This window comes from Mytilus californianus, unplaced genomic scaffold (genome assembly GCF_021869535.1).
Source record: "Mytilus californianus isolate M0D057914Y unplaced genomic scaffold, xbMytCali1.0.p SCAF_8, whole genome shotgun sequence".
Taxonomy (NCBI): Eukaryota; Metazoa; Mollusca; class Bivalvia; order Mytilida; family Mytilidae; genus Mytilus; species Mytilus californianus.
This window is the reverse complement of record NW_026262734.1, coordinates 41,158,316-41,177,429: the sequence shown is the minus strand read 5'-3', so window position 1 is coordinate 41,177,429 and position 19,114 is coordinate 41,158,316. Positions and strand designations below refer to the sequence as shown.

At 31.2% G+C, this 19,114-nt stretch overlaps 1 protein-coding gene across 3 annotated transcripts in view; it reads left to right on the top strand.

Moving 5' to 3' along the window:
• The first annotated feature begins 7,660 nt into the window (after positions 1–7,660).
• LOC127712516 (piwi-like protein 1) overlaps positions 7,661–19,114 on the top strand; it is a 46,398-nt gene continuing 34,944 nt past the window's right edge. Inside the window, exons 1-3 of one of the 3 annotated variants that reach the window (XM_052218991.1) lie at positions 7,661–7,784; positions 16,371–17,422; positions 18,316–18,748. In XM_052218991.1, the coding sequence (XP_052074951.1) occupies positions 17,330–17,422; positions 18,316–18,748 (526 nt within the window). In that variant the 5' untranslated portion in view covers positions 7,661–7,784; positions 16,371–17,329. Of the gene's footprint in view, positions 7,785–16,370; positions 17,423–17,505; positions 17,517–17,552; positions 17,564–18,315; positions 18,749–19,114 lie in introns of those variants that run through there. The other 2 variants (XM_052218994.1, XM_052218993.1) reach the window with 2 other exon arrangements.

Genomic DNA, 19,114 nt, shown 5'->3' with positions numbered 1-19,114 from the left:
TCAAATGCCAATAATTATTTCCATTAATCAAAATGGAAATAATCTGTAAGTTTAAAAATACTGCAATACTTTTATCTCATGAAGATGATAAGTTTATTAATTTATCTGAATATTTTAAAGCTTTAGAATGCTTTAATGAAAACGAAGTAGACTTATCTTTATTTGATGTTTTTGCCTTTCAAATTCTTAGAGAAAAGGTAATACATGATTCCAGAGACATATAATACAATAATAATTGTATTATATGTCTCTGTCATCACCTTTAGCATGACAATAACAATAAAATTTCTATACAAACTGTTAGACTGATTTTTCATAATAACATTGAAGTGGAATTAAAGTCTTTTAGGATTGTAAGTATGCTTTATTTTATCACCTTGCACTTTCACGACTTGACTGTGGTTTTCTACAGCAGTTTGTTCAAATTTCTGACCAGTTGAACAGTTTGGTTTTATAAAACAAATTGCAATTTGGTCAGAATTTTGAATAAGTTGCAATAGGTGGAGAGCAACACTAACAGTCAAGTCACAGTAAACGTTATTCAGTCAGCGCTACATGTTGCTGCGTCGAAGGCATTTTATTACAAAATTGAAAATTGTATACGAGTGCGTCAAATTTTGCAAACCAAAATGAATTACTTAGTATCCGAAAAACATTTCATATAGATTTACTTCCCACATAATTTTGGTTTTGGTGAACGATCACGGCCCTTGAAATTTTTTGAGATAAATACTCAAAATGCTATTTTGGGCATTCTTCAGGCGTCTATAATACGAAATTTCAGAAATTTTCAAAAATATAGTTAGAACCTTAAAAGTTTACACATATAGTTGTGATCTGAAAAAAAAACTGGTATGAAATAAATTCAGCTAGGGCTGCATATTTGACGGTCAACGTTTATAATTTATATAATATAAAACCTTATTCAACGTAGTGCTATACCAAACCTGAATTTAGAGCAAGTCTTATAGTTTTTGCATAATCAAAATATCTTTTATTTCTTGATTAAATCGGCTCATGGTGTATTAATTGTAATAGAAAAATGCAGTTTATTTTATTTCATATAGTTTATTAGTTAATGTATGTAAGTTCTACTCTGTAAACTATTTTATATAAAATTATTGTTTAACTGTTCTATACATTTTCAAAGCGTAGGATATTTCAAATATGTCAAATAAGTACTTTAACAAACTATTGAACGTATCTGTGCAATAAAACTTCAGCTGTGGCCAAATGGACCTTCGATTATATGTCCAGCAAAGTTTAATAAAACATCTTAAAAGTTCGAACAACGGTCAACCCACGTCAGCAACTTTATTTGCTATAAAGCACAATCTAGTTCCATAGTTACTTTACAATTGTCGGGTTATAAAACATGTAGAATATCAAGATTTATGAGTTATCAATAAAATTTAGAATGCTCAAATATAGTTATGGTCTAAAACCAGGTCGAAATTACACGTCACATAAAACTGGTTTTTCTTTCATCTCTTCAATTTCTTATTCTAAAATTGCCAACCTATGTTTCGAATATATTTATTAACATTTCCTACCTATAATATAAAACAATTACAACGTAAATACATATAACATAGTATAAAATAACATTATGAAATATTAATTTAGATCTTAATTAAAAGTAACTATGGAACTAGTTTGTGCTTTATAGCTTAACACAAATAAAGTTGCTGACGTGGGTTGACCGTTGTCCGAACTTTTAAGATGTTTTATTAAACTTTGCTGGACATATAATCGAAGGTCCATTTGGCCACAGCTTATAAGTTATATGGTTCGCTACTGACCCCCTACGGATCCATAGAGGGTTAGTAAAATCCATAGGGGGTGAGGCCGAAGGCCGAATCTCCTACTATGGATTTTATTCACCCTCTATGGTCCGTAGGGGGGTCAGTAGTTAACCGTATAACGAATTTATCGCCCGCGAGACTTTTTTCCGCTGTGTTTTGTAGAGAAATAAACAATAAAACACAACAACATTAATAGATGACGTCACTATTAACAGTAGACGTGACGTCATGAACCCCCTATGCAATTTACTAACCCCTTACGGATCCATAGGGGGTCACCACGTGACGGCGTTAAACCAATCACAACGTGATAATTTACCGGCGGTGCGATAAATAGAGAATATCATATAGCTTTTTCAATATCACATCCGTATCAACCCGAGACACCAATATAATCCCAAGAGCTCTGCTCGAGGGATTATATTGGTTGAGGGTTGATACGGTGTGTGATATTGAAAAAGCCATATCATATACACTATATTATATACATGTTCAGTAGTTGTCGTTTGTTGATGTGGTTCATAAGTGTTTCTCGTTTCTCGTTTTTTATATAGATTAGACCGTTGGTTTTCCCGTTTGAATGGTTTTACACTAGTAATTTTGGGGGCCCTTTATAGCTTACTGTTCGGTGTGAGCCAAGGCTCCGTGTTGAAGACCGTACTGTGACCTATAATGGTTTACTTTTATAAATTTTGACTTGGATGGAAAGTTGTCTCATTGGCACTCATACCACATCTTCTTATATCTATATACCTCACGTAGAGGTTTTTTTTTATGTGACATGACGTCAAACAGAAAAGGAGGTTTAAAATGACGTCATACAGATTATAGGTTTGACATGACGTCATACAGATTAGGGGTTTGATAAAGCCTTTGCAACCGTGCTGATATCGATATCATCACGGATGGCTGATACAGCACGCTTGCCAATGATTGTATTACATATACAATTTATCTGTATTTACTTCTAAGTATATAATAAGAAGTTTTATCATATACTTGTATAAAATATTACTAAAATTTTACAGTTCATTAACATTTAAAAATATTAAAAGGCTATGCAAGGATTACTAGGTTTATTTATCAGATTCCTAAGAATTTCCTCAGCGGGCTGATAAAGGAACCTTTATTGACTGCTTCCGGAATGTTATCACATGCCTTTCCGTTAATTTCCGTGACGTTTATCACATGCAACGTCGTGCATTTCCAGAAATTTGTTCGAAAACGACAACACAGTGCGGAAAACCGCAAGTGATTTAAGACTTTCCACAAAATAGTTGAGGAGCAAATTTCAAACTAAGAACATGTTAATTGTTGTGACAAGATAAATAAAATGCTTGTAATATCAATAAAAACAATAAAAGTTAAGACATTTGTATTTGGTTGTCTGTAAATTATTATCTAAAAATTCATGGAAAGACAAAATTTTAATTAATAGTTCTTGTCTATATTTCTTCTGTTGAAGTATATGATAAAAAGATAATTACATGTCATTTATCATATCAGACCCTTTATCGGCCCTCGTTCATGATATCAGCCCTCGAGCCTGCGGCTCTTGGGCTGATATCATGACCTAGGACCGATAAAGGGTCTGATATGAAAAATGCCATGTAATAATCTATACTTATTGCACAGATACGTTCAATAGTTTGTTAAAGTACTTACTTGACATATTTGAAATATCCTACGCTTTGAAAATGTATAGAACAGTTAAACAATAATTTTATATAAAATAGTTTACAGAGTAGAACTTACATACATTAACTAATAAACTATATGAAATAAAATAAACTGCATTTTTCTATTACAATATATTTATTCAAGAGATACGGTATATATACATATCCATCGTTGGTGTGTTAATAACGTTTCATTTTTCAAGTCAATTAACATGTCAATAAATGTCACTTGGCATTGACATCGCAGATCGGGTCGTAAGTAGTTCCAGCAAGAACTATAGAATAAGAATAAGAATATTTTATTTTCCAAATAAAGGGCCATATAAAGAGCTTTTATCACATTACATGCAAATACATAAGATTGGACACCAATTGAGAAACATAAAAGAAAACAACACAGTTTTACAATAACTGTTATATACGGTCACGAGTATATATGAATCCTTGCTATAAAATTGAGAATGGAAATGGGAAATGAGTCAAAGAGACAACAACCCGACCATAGAGCAGACAACAGTCGAAGGCCACCAATGGGTCTTCAATGCAGCGAGAAACTCCCGCACCCGGAGGCGTCCTTCAGCTGAACCCTAAACAAATATGCATACTAGTTCAGTGATAATGGACGTCATACTAAACTCCAAATTATACACAGGAAACTAAAATTAAAAATGATACAAGACTAACAAAGGCCCGAGGCTCCTGACTTGGGACAGGCGCAAAATGCGGCGGGGTTAAACATGTTTTTTGAGATCTCAACCCTCCCCCTATACCTCTAGCCAATGTAGAAAAACAAACGTACAACAGTACGCACAGTAAAACTCAGTTTAAGAGAAGTCCGAGTCCGATGTCAGAATAGGAAACAAAAGAAAATAAACAAAATGACAATAATACATAAATAACAACAGACTACTAGCAGTTATTGACATGCCAGCTCCAGACCTCAATTAAACTGATTGAAAGATTATGTCTTCATCATATGAATATCAGGCACAATCCCTCGATCCTGTTAGGGGTTTAGTATTATACCGTCATAAAATATATGAGAAGAACATAACCCGTGTCATGCCAACAACTGGTTTTAGAATAAATATGTTTAATTCCGATGCAAAGACCCTATAAGTGAATCAATATTAAAGCCAAAATATGCAATCTTTAATGACCTGACAACAGTATCGTAACTATATCCCTTCTTAATAAGTCTGTTTAAAGGTTTTGTTAGCTTTTGAGGTGAATACTGACATTATTGTGCTTTGTAAAGAATATTACCATAAAAGATTGGATGTGAAATACCCGAACGTATAAGATGTCTGCATGTTGAGTTATATTTACGAATGATGTCCTTATACCGATGATAAAATTTAGTAAATGTTTTGACTAGTTTATGATATCGAAAACCCTGGTGTAATAATTTTTCAGTAATACATAAATTTCTCTCGCTAAAATCTAATACGTTGTTACATACACGAGCGAATCGTACAAGTTGAGATATATAAACACCATAAGATGGTGACAAGGGAACGTCACATCTAAAAATGGATAATTAACGATAGGAAATGAAAAATCATCTCTTTTATCATAATTTTTGTATTAAGCTTCCCGTTAATGATATAGATATCAAGATCGAGGAAAGGACAGTGGTCATTGTTAGTATTAGCTTTATTTAAAGTAAGTTCAACAGGATAAATTTCTTTAGTATACATACTGAAGTCGTCATTATTGAGAGCCAATATATCATCCAAATATCTAAAAGTATTGTTAAATTTTTGTATCAGATGTTGTTTCGATGGGTCTTTGCTGATTTTAGTCATAAATTGTAACTCATAACAATACAAAAACAGGTCCGCAATAAGTGGTGCACAGTTAGTCCCCATTGGAATTCCGATAACTTGACGATATACGGAATCTCCAAAGCGAACAAAAATGTTATCAAGTAAAAATTCAATGGCAGATATAGTATCAAAGCATGTCCAATTGACATAGCTATATTTGGTGTATGAATTGATAACAGGGTTCATATCACATATACTGGTCTGGTGCGGATCTTAGGATTTTCACGGAAAGGGGGCTGGCAAGCCAAATGTTGGAAATGTTTTAAGCTTGAATTGACTTCTTCATATTTTTTTAATGTTTTCGTTAGGAATTCATTAAAATGTTTAAAATGTTTGACAGTATTCATTTTTTTCTTTCGTAAATTTTATCATTGTTTATAGAATTCATGATTATTTTAAAATAACTTATATAAATATCAAATGAAATATATTTTTTTAATTATTCTAAGATAAACATTCATAATTTTGAAATAATCTGTATAACTATTAAATCAAGGATCTTACTATATAAATCCATAGATCCTTGATTAAATGAAATAATATTTAAAAAAAAAATATTTAAAGATACATATTTTAATTTTTATACGCCCGTTTACGGGACGTATTATGGTATACCGTTGTCCGTCTGTCCGTCCGTCCGTCTGTTCGTCGTCAACATGTCGGACATTAACTCAAAAATGCTTTAACCAATTTGCATAAAACTTTGGTGAATTGTTTATATCTATTGACGTGAGCTCCCTTTCGTTTTTTATAAAATTTAGATTTTACTTTTCCGCGTTATGGGGTTTTATTGTGTTGATTATTTTTGTTGATATTGTGGTATGTAGTAACCCGACAATTGTAATGCTCTTTGGCACAATCTTGGGGAGGCTCACGGAAGGAGGCCGGCACAACAACGGAAAAGAAAACCAAACTAGAAAATCAAGAAACTCGCTATTCATTTAATGAAGAGAACATCAAAATAATTACAATCTAATTTCACAGTACAAATTTTAAAGTTAAAATAAATTGAAAACAATAATTAAATACTACAACAATTCAAATTAAATATAATATAATAACAATAATAATTACTATTAAATTAAACCTTTTAAATTAAAATATTAGTTATTTATAAACTTTGTCTTATTTTTCCAAAGTAAAATAAAAAGGAAAATAATTTTAAATCTAAATTATTTTCAGAACCAAGAGACTCACCTAGAAAATCAAGAAACTCGCTATTAATGTTATAGCGACTTGATTTCTTTATATACTAATCTCTGAGTGTCATAGTGACCATTAATCTATTATTCTTAGTCTACAATTCCTAAATCAAATACATAAGAATGTCCAAATATAGATTTTACGTGTCCGAGTTACAGGGTTTTATTCATAAAAAAGGGGGGATTTTCCAGTTTTCGGACAGAAACTCAAAAATACTTTCAGCAATTCTTATGAAACTTTGGTGAATTGTTTGTATGTATTAATGTAAGCTCCCTATAGAATTTTATAAATTTTCCATTTTACATTTCTGAGTTATGGGGTTTTATTCATTAAAAAAGGGGTGATTTTCCAGTTTTCGGACAATAACTCAAAAATGCTGTCACCAATTCTCATGAAACTTTGGTGAATTGTTTATATCTATTGATGTAAGCTCCCTTTTTATTTTCATAAATTTCTAATATGACATCGAGAATTAATTGAACTTTATTTGTTTATAGTCTGACAACATATTTACTAAGTATTGCACAACAGCAAGAAATCTTTAATTGAATATAAATTCAATTCATATAACCATGGAAGTATTATATTGACTGTCAATATAATACTTCCATGATATAACCAATTTCAAGATCTTTGACTACATTTATTCAGAAACCTATAATATGTCAAAAATTTAATTACAATCCAAATTCAGACCTGAATCAAGCTTGAATATTGTGTCCATTTTTGCCCCAACTGTTCAGGGTTGATCCTCTGCGGGCGTATCTAGCTGCGCTGAGCGAAGCAGTTTATTTGAAATGGTTTTATGTCTTTTATAGTCACGGTTATACTGAAGCAGATATAAAGCTTAGTCTGATAATCTCTCTGTTTTGTTGTTTAATAAACTTGACTTTTACATGGACTACATTTTGTTTATAACAGGATATATATATTATTCAATTGCAATAAACACGAACATTGAAATACCTAACACAATGTATTTAACTTTATTGGGAAAATTGAGAATTGTTTCCTACCAGATTTGTGACTAATTTTTCCTGTGACTTTTTTTCTTCCGTTTTACCGACAATCTAACGTTTGGAGTGATACTTGTAAAAATACTGTATTTGTCATATAGGAAGCTCCATAGAGAGCCCCGATATTCATGTATCACGTGTCTGCATGATGGACATTTCGTAGGACCTCATCATCTACACAATTGCACTCCAGGCCATAGAACATGTATTTTGGGAAAATGTGTGTTGACCATTTGGAAAGTCCTATGTGAGGTAAGAAGAATGCATTGCTGTATTTCTTTTACAAAAACATTTCTGAAGTCGATCGTTTTTCAGAAGTGGTATTGTATTATTGTTTATTCACTTTGATCAGAGACATATATACACATATGTGTATATATGTCCCTGCTTTGATTACGATGGGACTGTGTACGATATTTACCCCATAGATTGGTCCGAGATTACTCTGACGTCCAACGGCTGTTTTGTCCCACGGCCCCAGCTTGTCTGGCAAAACAGCCGTTGGACGTCAGAGTAATCTCGGACTACCCATAGATGATAGCAGGTTAGGAAGGTGAGCTTCCGTCAATTTTCCACAGAATCTATGAAATCGATCTTTTAACATTTGACATATATATATATATGCTTTAATGCTAGTTCATAGTATACCATTCTCAGATTAAAGTACAACTCAAGAAATTAAATTTCTTGCAAGATGAGGTCAGATAAAAATAATTTTATACATAAATACGATTATATAAATACATTACTTGTGAGGTTCACCACAGGAGTGCCGTTAAGGTCTAATTCAGTTCTGTATACATAATTCCGAACATCCAGGCATTTAACTTTTTTATAGGTGATTTTTACCAAACCCTCGTCTTTTTGCCTGGCTATAAAACATTTTATTTTCATTTCCCAATACGATACAAATATGTTTATACTGCACTCGTTCTATTTGAGCAGTCAAAATGCGTTGACCGTATATTTCTATGTCATATACAGTCACTGACCTGATATCACTTTTCCTCATGAATATTTAAATAGAAATTGCCGAAATTATAATTAATTATTCATACGACCTATTCAACCTGTTCTTGTTTCCAATGTATACAACGACTCAAACTTATTTCTTTTGCAATTTTTAGAAAAAAAAAAACATATTTCACTTGTTAATACTTTTGGTTTGCAAACTATAAATCATTATGTTTTATGCATATTGTTGATATTTTAGTTCATTCTCAAACGAATTCGTTCACCATCGATTGCGGGTTTCAACAGGTAATGTACATTTCATTGTGTTGTATATTTCTCCACCTGCATGATATGGGGCCTTTTTATAAAAGGGGGAAGTTTCTCAGTATTTAAATCAAATAATAACAATAACACATTAAACAACAATTGAAAATGTTTTTTTTAAGATTGCAGTATAAAGACAATAATAGTGCATTGACTTTACATATCAACAATATAAGGATTCGGCCCGAAACGGGGAAAAAGCTCGGCAAAGCCTCGCATTTCCCCGTTTCTAAGCCTCATCCTTATATCGTTGATATGTCAAGTCAATGCACTATTATTGTCTATATACAAAAAAAATAAAATTAAAAAAAAAATTTGTCAAAATATATATATATTGCTTTAAATATTGTATTAACACATGATAAAACCAGAGGGTTTGATAAAAAACACTTGGTCTGAAAATAGTCTGGGATAACAATATGAATTTAGAGTTTCATATCATACTATTCTTTTTTAATACATAAATAGAAACTTAAGATTGTATGAATTTCAAAATTGCTGCTTCCAAATATATGTAAGTTTTTTCAAAATAAGAAATGCAATATATATTGAATATGGTGCAAAGATAAACATTTAAAAATTTGTAATACTACATTTCATGAAAATAGTTACTTAAACTAACTTTATAAAGGACACTTGGCTATATAAGAATGACCTAATATTATATTATAGCTGTTAATTTCTGTGTCATTTGGTCTCTTGTGGAGATTTGTCTCATTGGCAATCATACCACATCACCTTTTTTATATATAAAAACAATATAGATATTACTCTGCTCCTGTGCTAAATTCTTTAAATAATAAAGATATTAAAACATAATTTTTCACTCAAATTAGCTTTTTTATGTGAGTGTAAAATGGTTTATAAGTTTCTTTAATATCACATTATACAATGTTAATTCATAAGTAATCAAAAGTAGTCATGATTTAACCTTATGAAAATTGTTAGGACTGTAAATTTGACAATACATTATTTAACTTTAGTGTTTCATTTTATTTCTATAAAAGAAAGAACTGGAACTGACTGTGATTTTATTGAAGGGGATAATACACACCACTTCCATTAAGCAATAGCAATTATACTATTAATGGTTTAAATGAGAGAAGAGCCAGGTGCGATAGTATTGTAGATTCCAGAGGGAAGGAACTACTTGATATTTGTATTTGCAATCAAATATGCATTTTAAACGGGAGAATATAAGGTACTAGTACAGGAAAATATACATGTTTTAAATACAATTAATGGATGTACATTTGTAGTGTGGTTGATTATGTGTTAGCATCAGAACAAATATTTTGTAACATTTTTTATATGTGTGTTTCAGTTTTCAAGGCAAATTTTTCAGATTGCCATTGTTAACTATCATTTAAAATATTTATAGCATCATTCAAAATCAAAATATTAATACAAATTTAAATGACTTTCCAACACGTAACATTTGGATTGAAGAAAAATTAATAAGTTTTCAAGACTCCTTTTTTCATCCTGCTATTCAAAACGAGATAAATGATTTCTTAACACAAGATATCAAATTTAATTCAAATAGCATAAATCAAGCGACCAACAAAATCCATTCACTTTTTGAAAAAGTTTGTAAAATTTCTCTTAAGAAAAAAAGGAAAAGAGTCAAAACTTACAAAAAATGGTTTGACCATGAACTGACATGATTAAAAAAAATTGTTGAGGGAAAAGCTGAATTAATGAACAAATATCCTAAAGACCCTATTATTCGTGGGTCTTTTTTTAAATCAAATAAAAAGTATGCAAAACTTAGAAAGTATAAAAAAAGAGAGTTTAAAAATATGATCTTAAATCATTTAGAAAGCTTAGAAACAGAAAACCCAAAGGAGTATTGGAAGCTTATAAACCTTCTTCGTATTGAAAATTGTGATAAACCAGATAGTAATATTGATGGTGAGACTTGGTATAAATATTTTACTACTTTGGCATCTATTAATCCTACAGATTAACATGCTCATCTGAATAAAATTGAAGAAAAATTTAAAATACTTGAAAACAAACTTACCAGCTTCACACTCCTAGAGAGTAAAATTTCAGAAGCAGAATTGAATAAGGCATTTAATAAACTTAAATCTGGTCAAAGACAAGATAATATTAGCAACGAAATGCTAAAGGCATCTTGATCTCATATTAATACAATTTTACTTAAATTTTTTAATGCAGTCTTTATCTCTGGTATATATCCCAATGAATAGTCAAAAAGTTTTGTCTGTCCAATATTTAAAGCAGAAGATAGAAAAAAAAACTGAAAAGTTTTGTATGTCCAATATTTAAAGCAGAAGATAGAAAAAAAAACCTGAAAATTTTTGTCTGTCCAATATTTTAAGCAGAAGATAGAAAAAAACCTGAAAATTACAGGGGAATTGATATAAATAATAGCCTTGGTAAACTATTTAATTTGATATTAAATAACAGATTTAATTTCTTAACTGATAACAACATAATTCATGAAACTCAAATAGGATTTTCAAAGAAGACCTGTACCTCAGACCATATCTTTGTATTAAGATGTTTAATTGAAAAATATTTGAAAACAGGTAACAATTTTTTTTTTACATGTTTGTGGACTTTCGAAAAGCATTCGATAAAGTTATACACATGGGCATTATGTATAAATTGCAACTTTGTGATATCAATAATTATTTTTAAGGAATATTGAAATCTATGTATTCAAATGATAGATTATGTGAAAAAGTGGACAACAAAATGGCAGAGATTTTTTACAGCAGAGGTTTGAGTAAGACAAGGCGATGTTTTGAGTCCCTATCTATTTAAGTTTTTCATTAATGAACTCCCAACAATTTTACAAGACAAGTCAGACTCAGTTTGTTTAAATAACAAAAAGATACCATGCCTCCTAGACACCATTCATTACAATATTTATGTAAAATATCAAGATTGTTTTGAAGCTCTACCTTAGTTTCTGAAAAAATAACCAAATCATCTGCATAAAGATGATTTGGTTATTTTTTCATATCCTTACATTTATTTGATCATTGTATCAAACTTATTATTCTGTATGGTTCTATATGGTTATGAGAATTGGGGTGTTATTAATAGTACTCCAAAGAGAAAATCATTGACTCTTTTTGATATATTCAAGGACTGGGAGACCGAAAAACTCCACTTCAAGTTTTGCAAATACATACTTGGGGTCTCTAAATTATATACTAACATAGGCGTTGTAACAGAACTTGGAAGACAGCTTCTTTACATAGATACGTTAAAACAAATTTTTATGTTTTGGCACAGACTTGTTCAATAATGCATACAAGGAACATATCCATTTGCATAGCATAAACAAAGGTCATAACTCTCGCTTCACAAACCTACTCTTTTATGGTGAAAAATAAAACATTGATCTGACCAATTGTAAAAACTTGAGTAAACATAAATTTAAGAAATCAATTAAAGTCTCTCAAAAACAGCTTCCTAGAGACCAACAAGGAAGTAAGGCCTTCTTATTTACATGATAAAGGCAAATTAAGTACATATTTTAAATTCAAATTCTCCTTAGAGAGAACTATTTATCCTTTACACATACTGATGATTGGAAAATTCTCACAAAATTGAGATTGAGTAATCATAGATTAAGAATTGAAACTGGCCATGATGAACGCAGGTTCAACTCCTCATGTAAATTGGAATATATTCCAAGATGTGAAAGACTTTTTTATTATTGCAATTTGAATGTGACTGAGGATGAGTTCCATTTTGTATTGGAATGTCCTTTATATGCAGCATCAAGAAAAGTTTTACTAGATAGTCTATTTATTAAATATCCAAATTTGAGAATACTAAACTTAGAGAATTTATTCATTTGGATTATGTCAATGATGACAAAAGCTTTATAACATCTTTATGCAATTACATTAACACAAGTTTTGAAACTAGAAAACTAAAAATTGGAAAATAAATTTACCAAATTGACACACCTAACTGCAGGTTTTTAGTGACATTAAATAGATTGGAGTTATCTTTCTTTCACCCAGCTGGCTCTCTCACAAATTGTTTATCTATGTACATGTTATATAAATAATATAATAATGTTTAATGAATGTTTTTCTAAAATGAAATTATACATGTTTGTCTTTACATGCCCCCGCGGTAGCCGTGGGGGCATTAAGTTTTACCCTTGTCCGTGTACGTACATACGGCCCAAAATTGGTTTCCGTTCTCTAACTTGAGTTTGCCTCAACCAAATGTTATGAAACTTATACATAATGCTTCTTACCACAAAACACAGATCAAGTTTGAATTTTGGTGGCGTCACTTTCACCGTTCTAGAGTTATTCCCCTTTATAATTGGAAAAATTGCAAAATTTTTAGTTTCCGTTCTCTTACTTAAGTTTGCCTCAACCAAATGTTATGAAACTTATACACAATGCTTATTACCACAAAACACAGATCAAGTTTGAATTTTGGTGGCGTCACTTTAACTTTAAGTAATTTTTATACGACTGCAAAAAAATTTTGCAATCGTATATAGGTATCTCGTCTTTGTTGTCGTCGTCCGAAAACATTTGGTTTCCGGACAATTACTTTAGTAATAGTAAATAGAAATCTGTGAAATTTAAACACAAGGTTTATAACCACAAAAGGAAGGTTGGGATTGATTTTGGGGGTTATAGTCCTAACAGTTTAGGAATTAGGGGCCAAAAAGGGGCCCAAATAAGCATTTTTCTAGTTTCCAGACAATAACTTGTGGAACGGTGTATGGATCTCTCTGAAATTATACCACAGGTTTCCATACCACAAAGGGATGGTTAAGATTGGCTTTGGGGGGTTTTGGCTCAAACCGTTTAGGAATTAGGGGCAAAAGTGAGAAAAAACAAGGGTGTCCTGGTTAATGGACAATTACTTTTAAATTACAATGTAAGGGAGGTAATTCAATGTTGTTGTTTGAATTACCTCCCTTACACTGCTTTTGAATTATGTATAAAGAAATGTTGTATTGTCTTGAGGTGATTAGCTGTCAATTTATTTTTAGAAGTTACTATTTTAATAATTTTAAAAATGCTGATTAAGGTAAATTAATTTTAGCCATGATTATGTATGTCATTTTCTATTTTAAGACTTTTATGATGTATTTAAATGGGTAATTATGGTTGCAAACTCGATTGGAAATTTGAATTGAGATTATGACCATATCTTGAGGGAAAGAATTTTTTTTTGGAAAAAAGGGGGGGGGGGGGGGGGGGGGGTAAAAAAAATTGGTGGTGGGGGATGAGGGATGGGAATTTTTCTCCTCAAGATTTCAGAAATAAAAAAAAGGGGGGGGGGTAAAAAAAAATTTTTTGTAAAAGAAAGGGGGGAGGGGTCAATTCGCAAGTTTGCCCCAACCAAACATTATGAAACCTATACACAATATTCATTACCACAAAACTAAGATCAAGTACAAATTTTTTGTTTCCGTTTTCTAACTTTAGTTTGCCTCTACCAAATGTTATGAAACTTATCCACAATGCTTCTTACTACATAATACAGATTAAGTACGAAATTTGGTGGCGACACTTTTACCATTCTTGAGTATTGTCCCTTTATAAACATAAAAATTGCTGATTTTTTCGTTTCCATTCTCTAACTTTAGTTTTTCTCAACCAAATGTTATAAAACTTATACACAACCGTTCTAGAGTTATGCGTGTTTACAAATAGAAAAATTGCTGAATTTTTAGTTTCTGTTCTCTTCTTAAGTTAGCCTAAACCAAATGTTATGAGACTTACACACAATGCTTATTACCACAAAACTCAGATCAAGTTCAAGTTTGGGTAGCGTCACTTTTACCGTTCTTCAGTTATGTCCCTTTATAACTATATGATATGCAAGCGGGGGCATCATCTGTGGAAACACGTGGACACTATCCACGTTTATTTATTATTTCCTTCTTTGTAATTGATATGCCCTTAAGGGCCCTTTAATTAGGAAATAAAATGATTTATAAGATAAAAAGGGAGAATTAAGAACTGCAGAACTGTTTAATGAAGTGAATGAACTTTACAGACTAGCTGTCTGATTTACTTGTATTTTTATAATTAGACTTTCACATAGCCATTGACAGTTCTTTCCTGTGATATAGTTAGAAAAACAATTCAAACTTAATTGCAGTTGACAGAATGTATTTAATCAATGTAACCTCCAGTGGTGCTAACTAATATATGCAGTGACAGAACACATTAATTTATAACAACTTTTGTTTATAGAAGACCAAACCCTGTCCTGGTGAAGCTGTATATTCTCCAGAATAAGCAAATAGTTTAAAAGTCATATTTGTCATTTAGTAAATGTAAATGTAGGGACTTCCCACACTTTTCAGTTCTCAGTTGCTTGAAAATGAAGTAATTTGAAATTACCTGCACGACTTAATTTTGTGTGTTTATCAGTTCAAACTTTATTTATATTGTGTTATTCATTAAAATTGTATTCATATCACTATATCTCCTAAGGGAGGCTGATAAAGATATATATATATATTACTGATAAAATAATTCGTATGCATCAGTAAAACAAACTAAAAATGTGGAATTTGTCAACTAAAGACTTGTCCATCCTTTTCTAACTTGTCCTGTCTTAAATTAACAGATTTATATGGTTAATGACTATGGAAGATATAATAATTACACTGAAAATCTCCTAAGCTGAAAATAAGTGAATTTATTTTAGAAAACCTTCCCAATTTAGATGTATGCTATTATATTAACTGTGTCATATTCCATTTCCATGATCATTATGTATCATACAATATATTGTTTGCCTCTTTTAGTACAAATATTTGTGCTCTAACAATGTACCTTTAGTAATTTGTTATGCTATCATGATAATCATTGTGAAATTTTTAACCCTAACTGTATTTTAAATGTATGCCCTTTGAGGGTTCATGATTGGTTGATATAATTGGAGTGACAGTTTAGAATTTGAAAATGTATTGTTTCCCTCCTTGTGCTGACAAAGAGTTCACATTCTTTCCAACATCATTTTAATGCAATTTCTTTGGGATAAATGAAGGTCTGTATTAAATTTTATGTTTTTTTTCATCCATTACATATAATGTGTATAACTGATTATTATATGACAAAGGAGGAAATCTTAAGATGATAAGATGAGTGTTAATTATATTATCTTGTATTTATTAAATGTTTGCAAGCTTTGAAACTTGTATATTTGTTAGATATGTTTGTCTTTTGTATGTCTTGGTAACATTATTTTAAATCTGATTCAATAAATTATTTCATTTGATTTCTTTACATCAAGAGATTCATTTTTCCTACAACTGGACGTTAAGCAACCAACAATCAATCAATCATTTTTCCCAAACAACAGTTGAAAAATGAAACAATAAATCAAAGGAAAACTATAAAAAATTGTCATTATAATGTGGGTATTATATATATGTTTTGTGCATTGTTATATTTACATGTACATGTACCTGTATATTTGCCCCTCAGCAGATTTTTACTAAAATTTGACTTTGTATTCCATTTCAACATTGAAAAGCAGTTTATTCAACCACTGATTATGTTTACATGTTTTGTTTTGCAGATTAGGATGAAAACCAGGAAAGGAACAATTTGGTATTAAAATTCAAAGACAGTTGAAATACTTTGAAAAGGAGAAAATAACAACTTGGTGACAAGTTAGGCTTCGATTTAACTCAGATTCACTTAAATAGTAGTATGTGATTAATTTAAAAAAAAATTCAAAGACAGTTGAGAATACCTTGAAATTGAGGAAATTCAACTTGGAGACGACTTAGGCTTCGATTTAACTCAGATTCACTTAAAAAAGTAGTGTGATTAATGGAAGGAGGGATAGACAAATGACACCCCTTAGGAGAAGGAAGACATCTTTAATTATGAAATAAACATGTTTTGATAAACTCAGATCTTGGAGAGAGTTTGGCTTCGACGAATTATCATTAACCATTTTAGTTTCATAAGTGCATTAGACTAGTTTCTTGTGTTTGGAAGAAGACCAGGAATCGAGTAATAGAACTGAAATCATTTGAACAGAACTCAGAAATTAGAATAGTTTAACTCTGATTTAACTGTTGCTCTTTATAACATTCAGACAAGGAATTTTTTAAATGGATTTTTTTAAAAGTATATTAGAAGAGTGTTTTTTTAACTCAAACTTTGGATATAAAAGTTTTTATTGAGTGAAGTGTTAGAAATTTGAAAGGTAGAAGGTACTCAGAATTTTGGAGAAGGGAAGGCTTCGATAAAACTCTTTAATAGAGGATACTCATGCATATTTGTTAAATATTTATTAGAAAAACTTTTTTATTGAATCAACAATTAATGTATGAAATAAGAGTACTGGAGATTTTTGACAATTCACCAATACATTAAGATTGATTATAGCTTCAAGCATTTTACAGAATTGATTGAAACTAGGGTAGTGGCTATTATTTATTGTTTGGAGGACAGAAGGTATTGAAATTGAAAAGAAAGTCAAGACTGTGATTTGTATACAGCATTAAACAAAAAAGGTTGAACAATATGACTGGGCGAGCTAGAGGTAGATGCAGGGGTAGAGCACGAAATGACGAACCAGATGAACCGGCCAGGAGACCAGGAGATAGCCAACCAACAGTAAGATCTTAAGTATTACTCAAATGTATTGAGATAGCCAACTAACAGTAAGATCTTAAGTATTACTCAAATGTATTGAGATAGCCAACCAACAGTAAGATCTTAAGTATTACTCAAATGTATTGAGATAGCCAACCAACAGTAAGATCCTAAGTATTACTCAAATGTATTGACCTGACCTTGTGGTTGTATTTTTAGTACAATTATCATACTCAGACTAGAAATCAACCAATCAAAATACTGGATTTGGTGTTTCGAGCACATATTTTGGTACCCTGAGTATCGAGTAAAGTTTTATGACCGAGAGCCCAGACCTGTAGATATATGATTTATTTTACTCTAAAGTTGTTTGGTACATGTACTGTATATATTTCAAGTTTACCTGTGCCTAGTGGGCATTGCATATTTGTTGGCTGATGTGTGGTAAATCTCAAGATAAATCTTAAACCATAGATGATTATTTGGCATTAAACTCTTGTTAAATATCATGTGAGCAACACACCATGTTCTGTTAAAGTTTGTTAAATACCAGGAGAGCAATACAGCATGCTCTGTTAAAGTTTGTTTTAAATAACAGGTGAGCAATACACCATGCTATCTTGAAGTTTGCTAAAATACCAGGTGAGCAATACACCATGTTCTGTTAACGTTTGTTAAATACCAGGTGAGCAATACACTATGCTCTGTTTAAGTTCACCAAATAAAAGTTTAACTGTGCTTTATGTTACAGCTGTTGTACTTATGCAGCAGGATATTGTGGAAAAAATCATCAAAGTTATTGGTTTTACATATTTACATTCTTTACAGTTGTTTGATTTAAATAGATTCCAGTATTCATCTGTATATACATGTATTAAACAATGAGTATCGTTGAATTAAATTTTCCTTTCAAGTTTGGTGGAAATCAACCAACTGCACCAAGAGGTAGAGGTAGAGGAGGATATAGAAATGAATCACCGCCTGCCAGAATGCCAAATGTTGAGCATGCTGCATCACATCTTGAGCAGATGAGTATTGACAATACGTCAAATCAGTTAAGGAGAAGAAATGAGGATGTGAAACCAAATATGTTCAGTAGTGATGATAATCGTCCTAGTGAGCAAGGTGATGGTTTCAGAGAGGCTGGAGCTAGACCTAGGGAGCAGCTTTTGGCTGGTGATAAAACCAATCCAGATATCTTCAAACAGCAAGGAGCCAGAGCAAAATTCTTTCATGGTAATAGAGGTGGAGATAATCCCCAGATAAGGTACCAGGAACAAGGGAACAGACCAACAGAATCTAAATATCAAGGAAATAGTCCAGCAACACAATCTGTTGTGAGAAGAGGTTAGTGTCATTGACATTTTAAGTAAAAACATTGAAGGCTCCTAAAAAATTATTTTAATTATTTGACTCTCTGCAATACAATTGTTTGTTTCAGAAATTGTCTGTTTTGTGGGTATTTCAACTAGTCAGTTTATCTTATACAAGGTTATACATGTACCCCCTTTTTTGGGACGGTTTGCATGTTTCAAATGATTCTGCAAGCAGCAGGGTAAAGGGTTTCCAAATTATGATAAACTTAAACTTTGGTTCTATTTGTTTTAAAAGCCTCTTACATACAATGTAATATGACATTGATATTAGAAAATGTTATAATGAACCAATATTTCATTTGCCCCTTAAAATGACTTCTTACAAAAAACACATAAA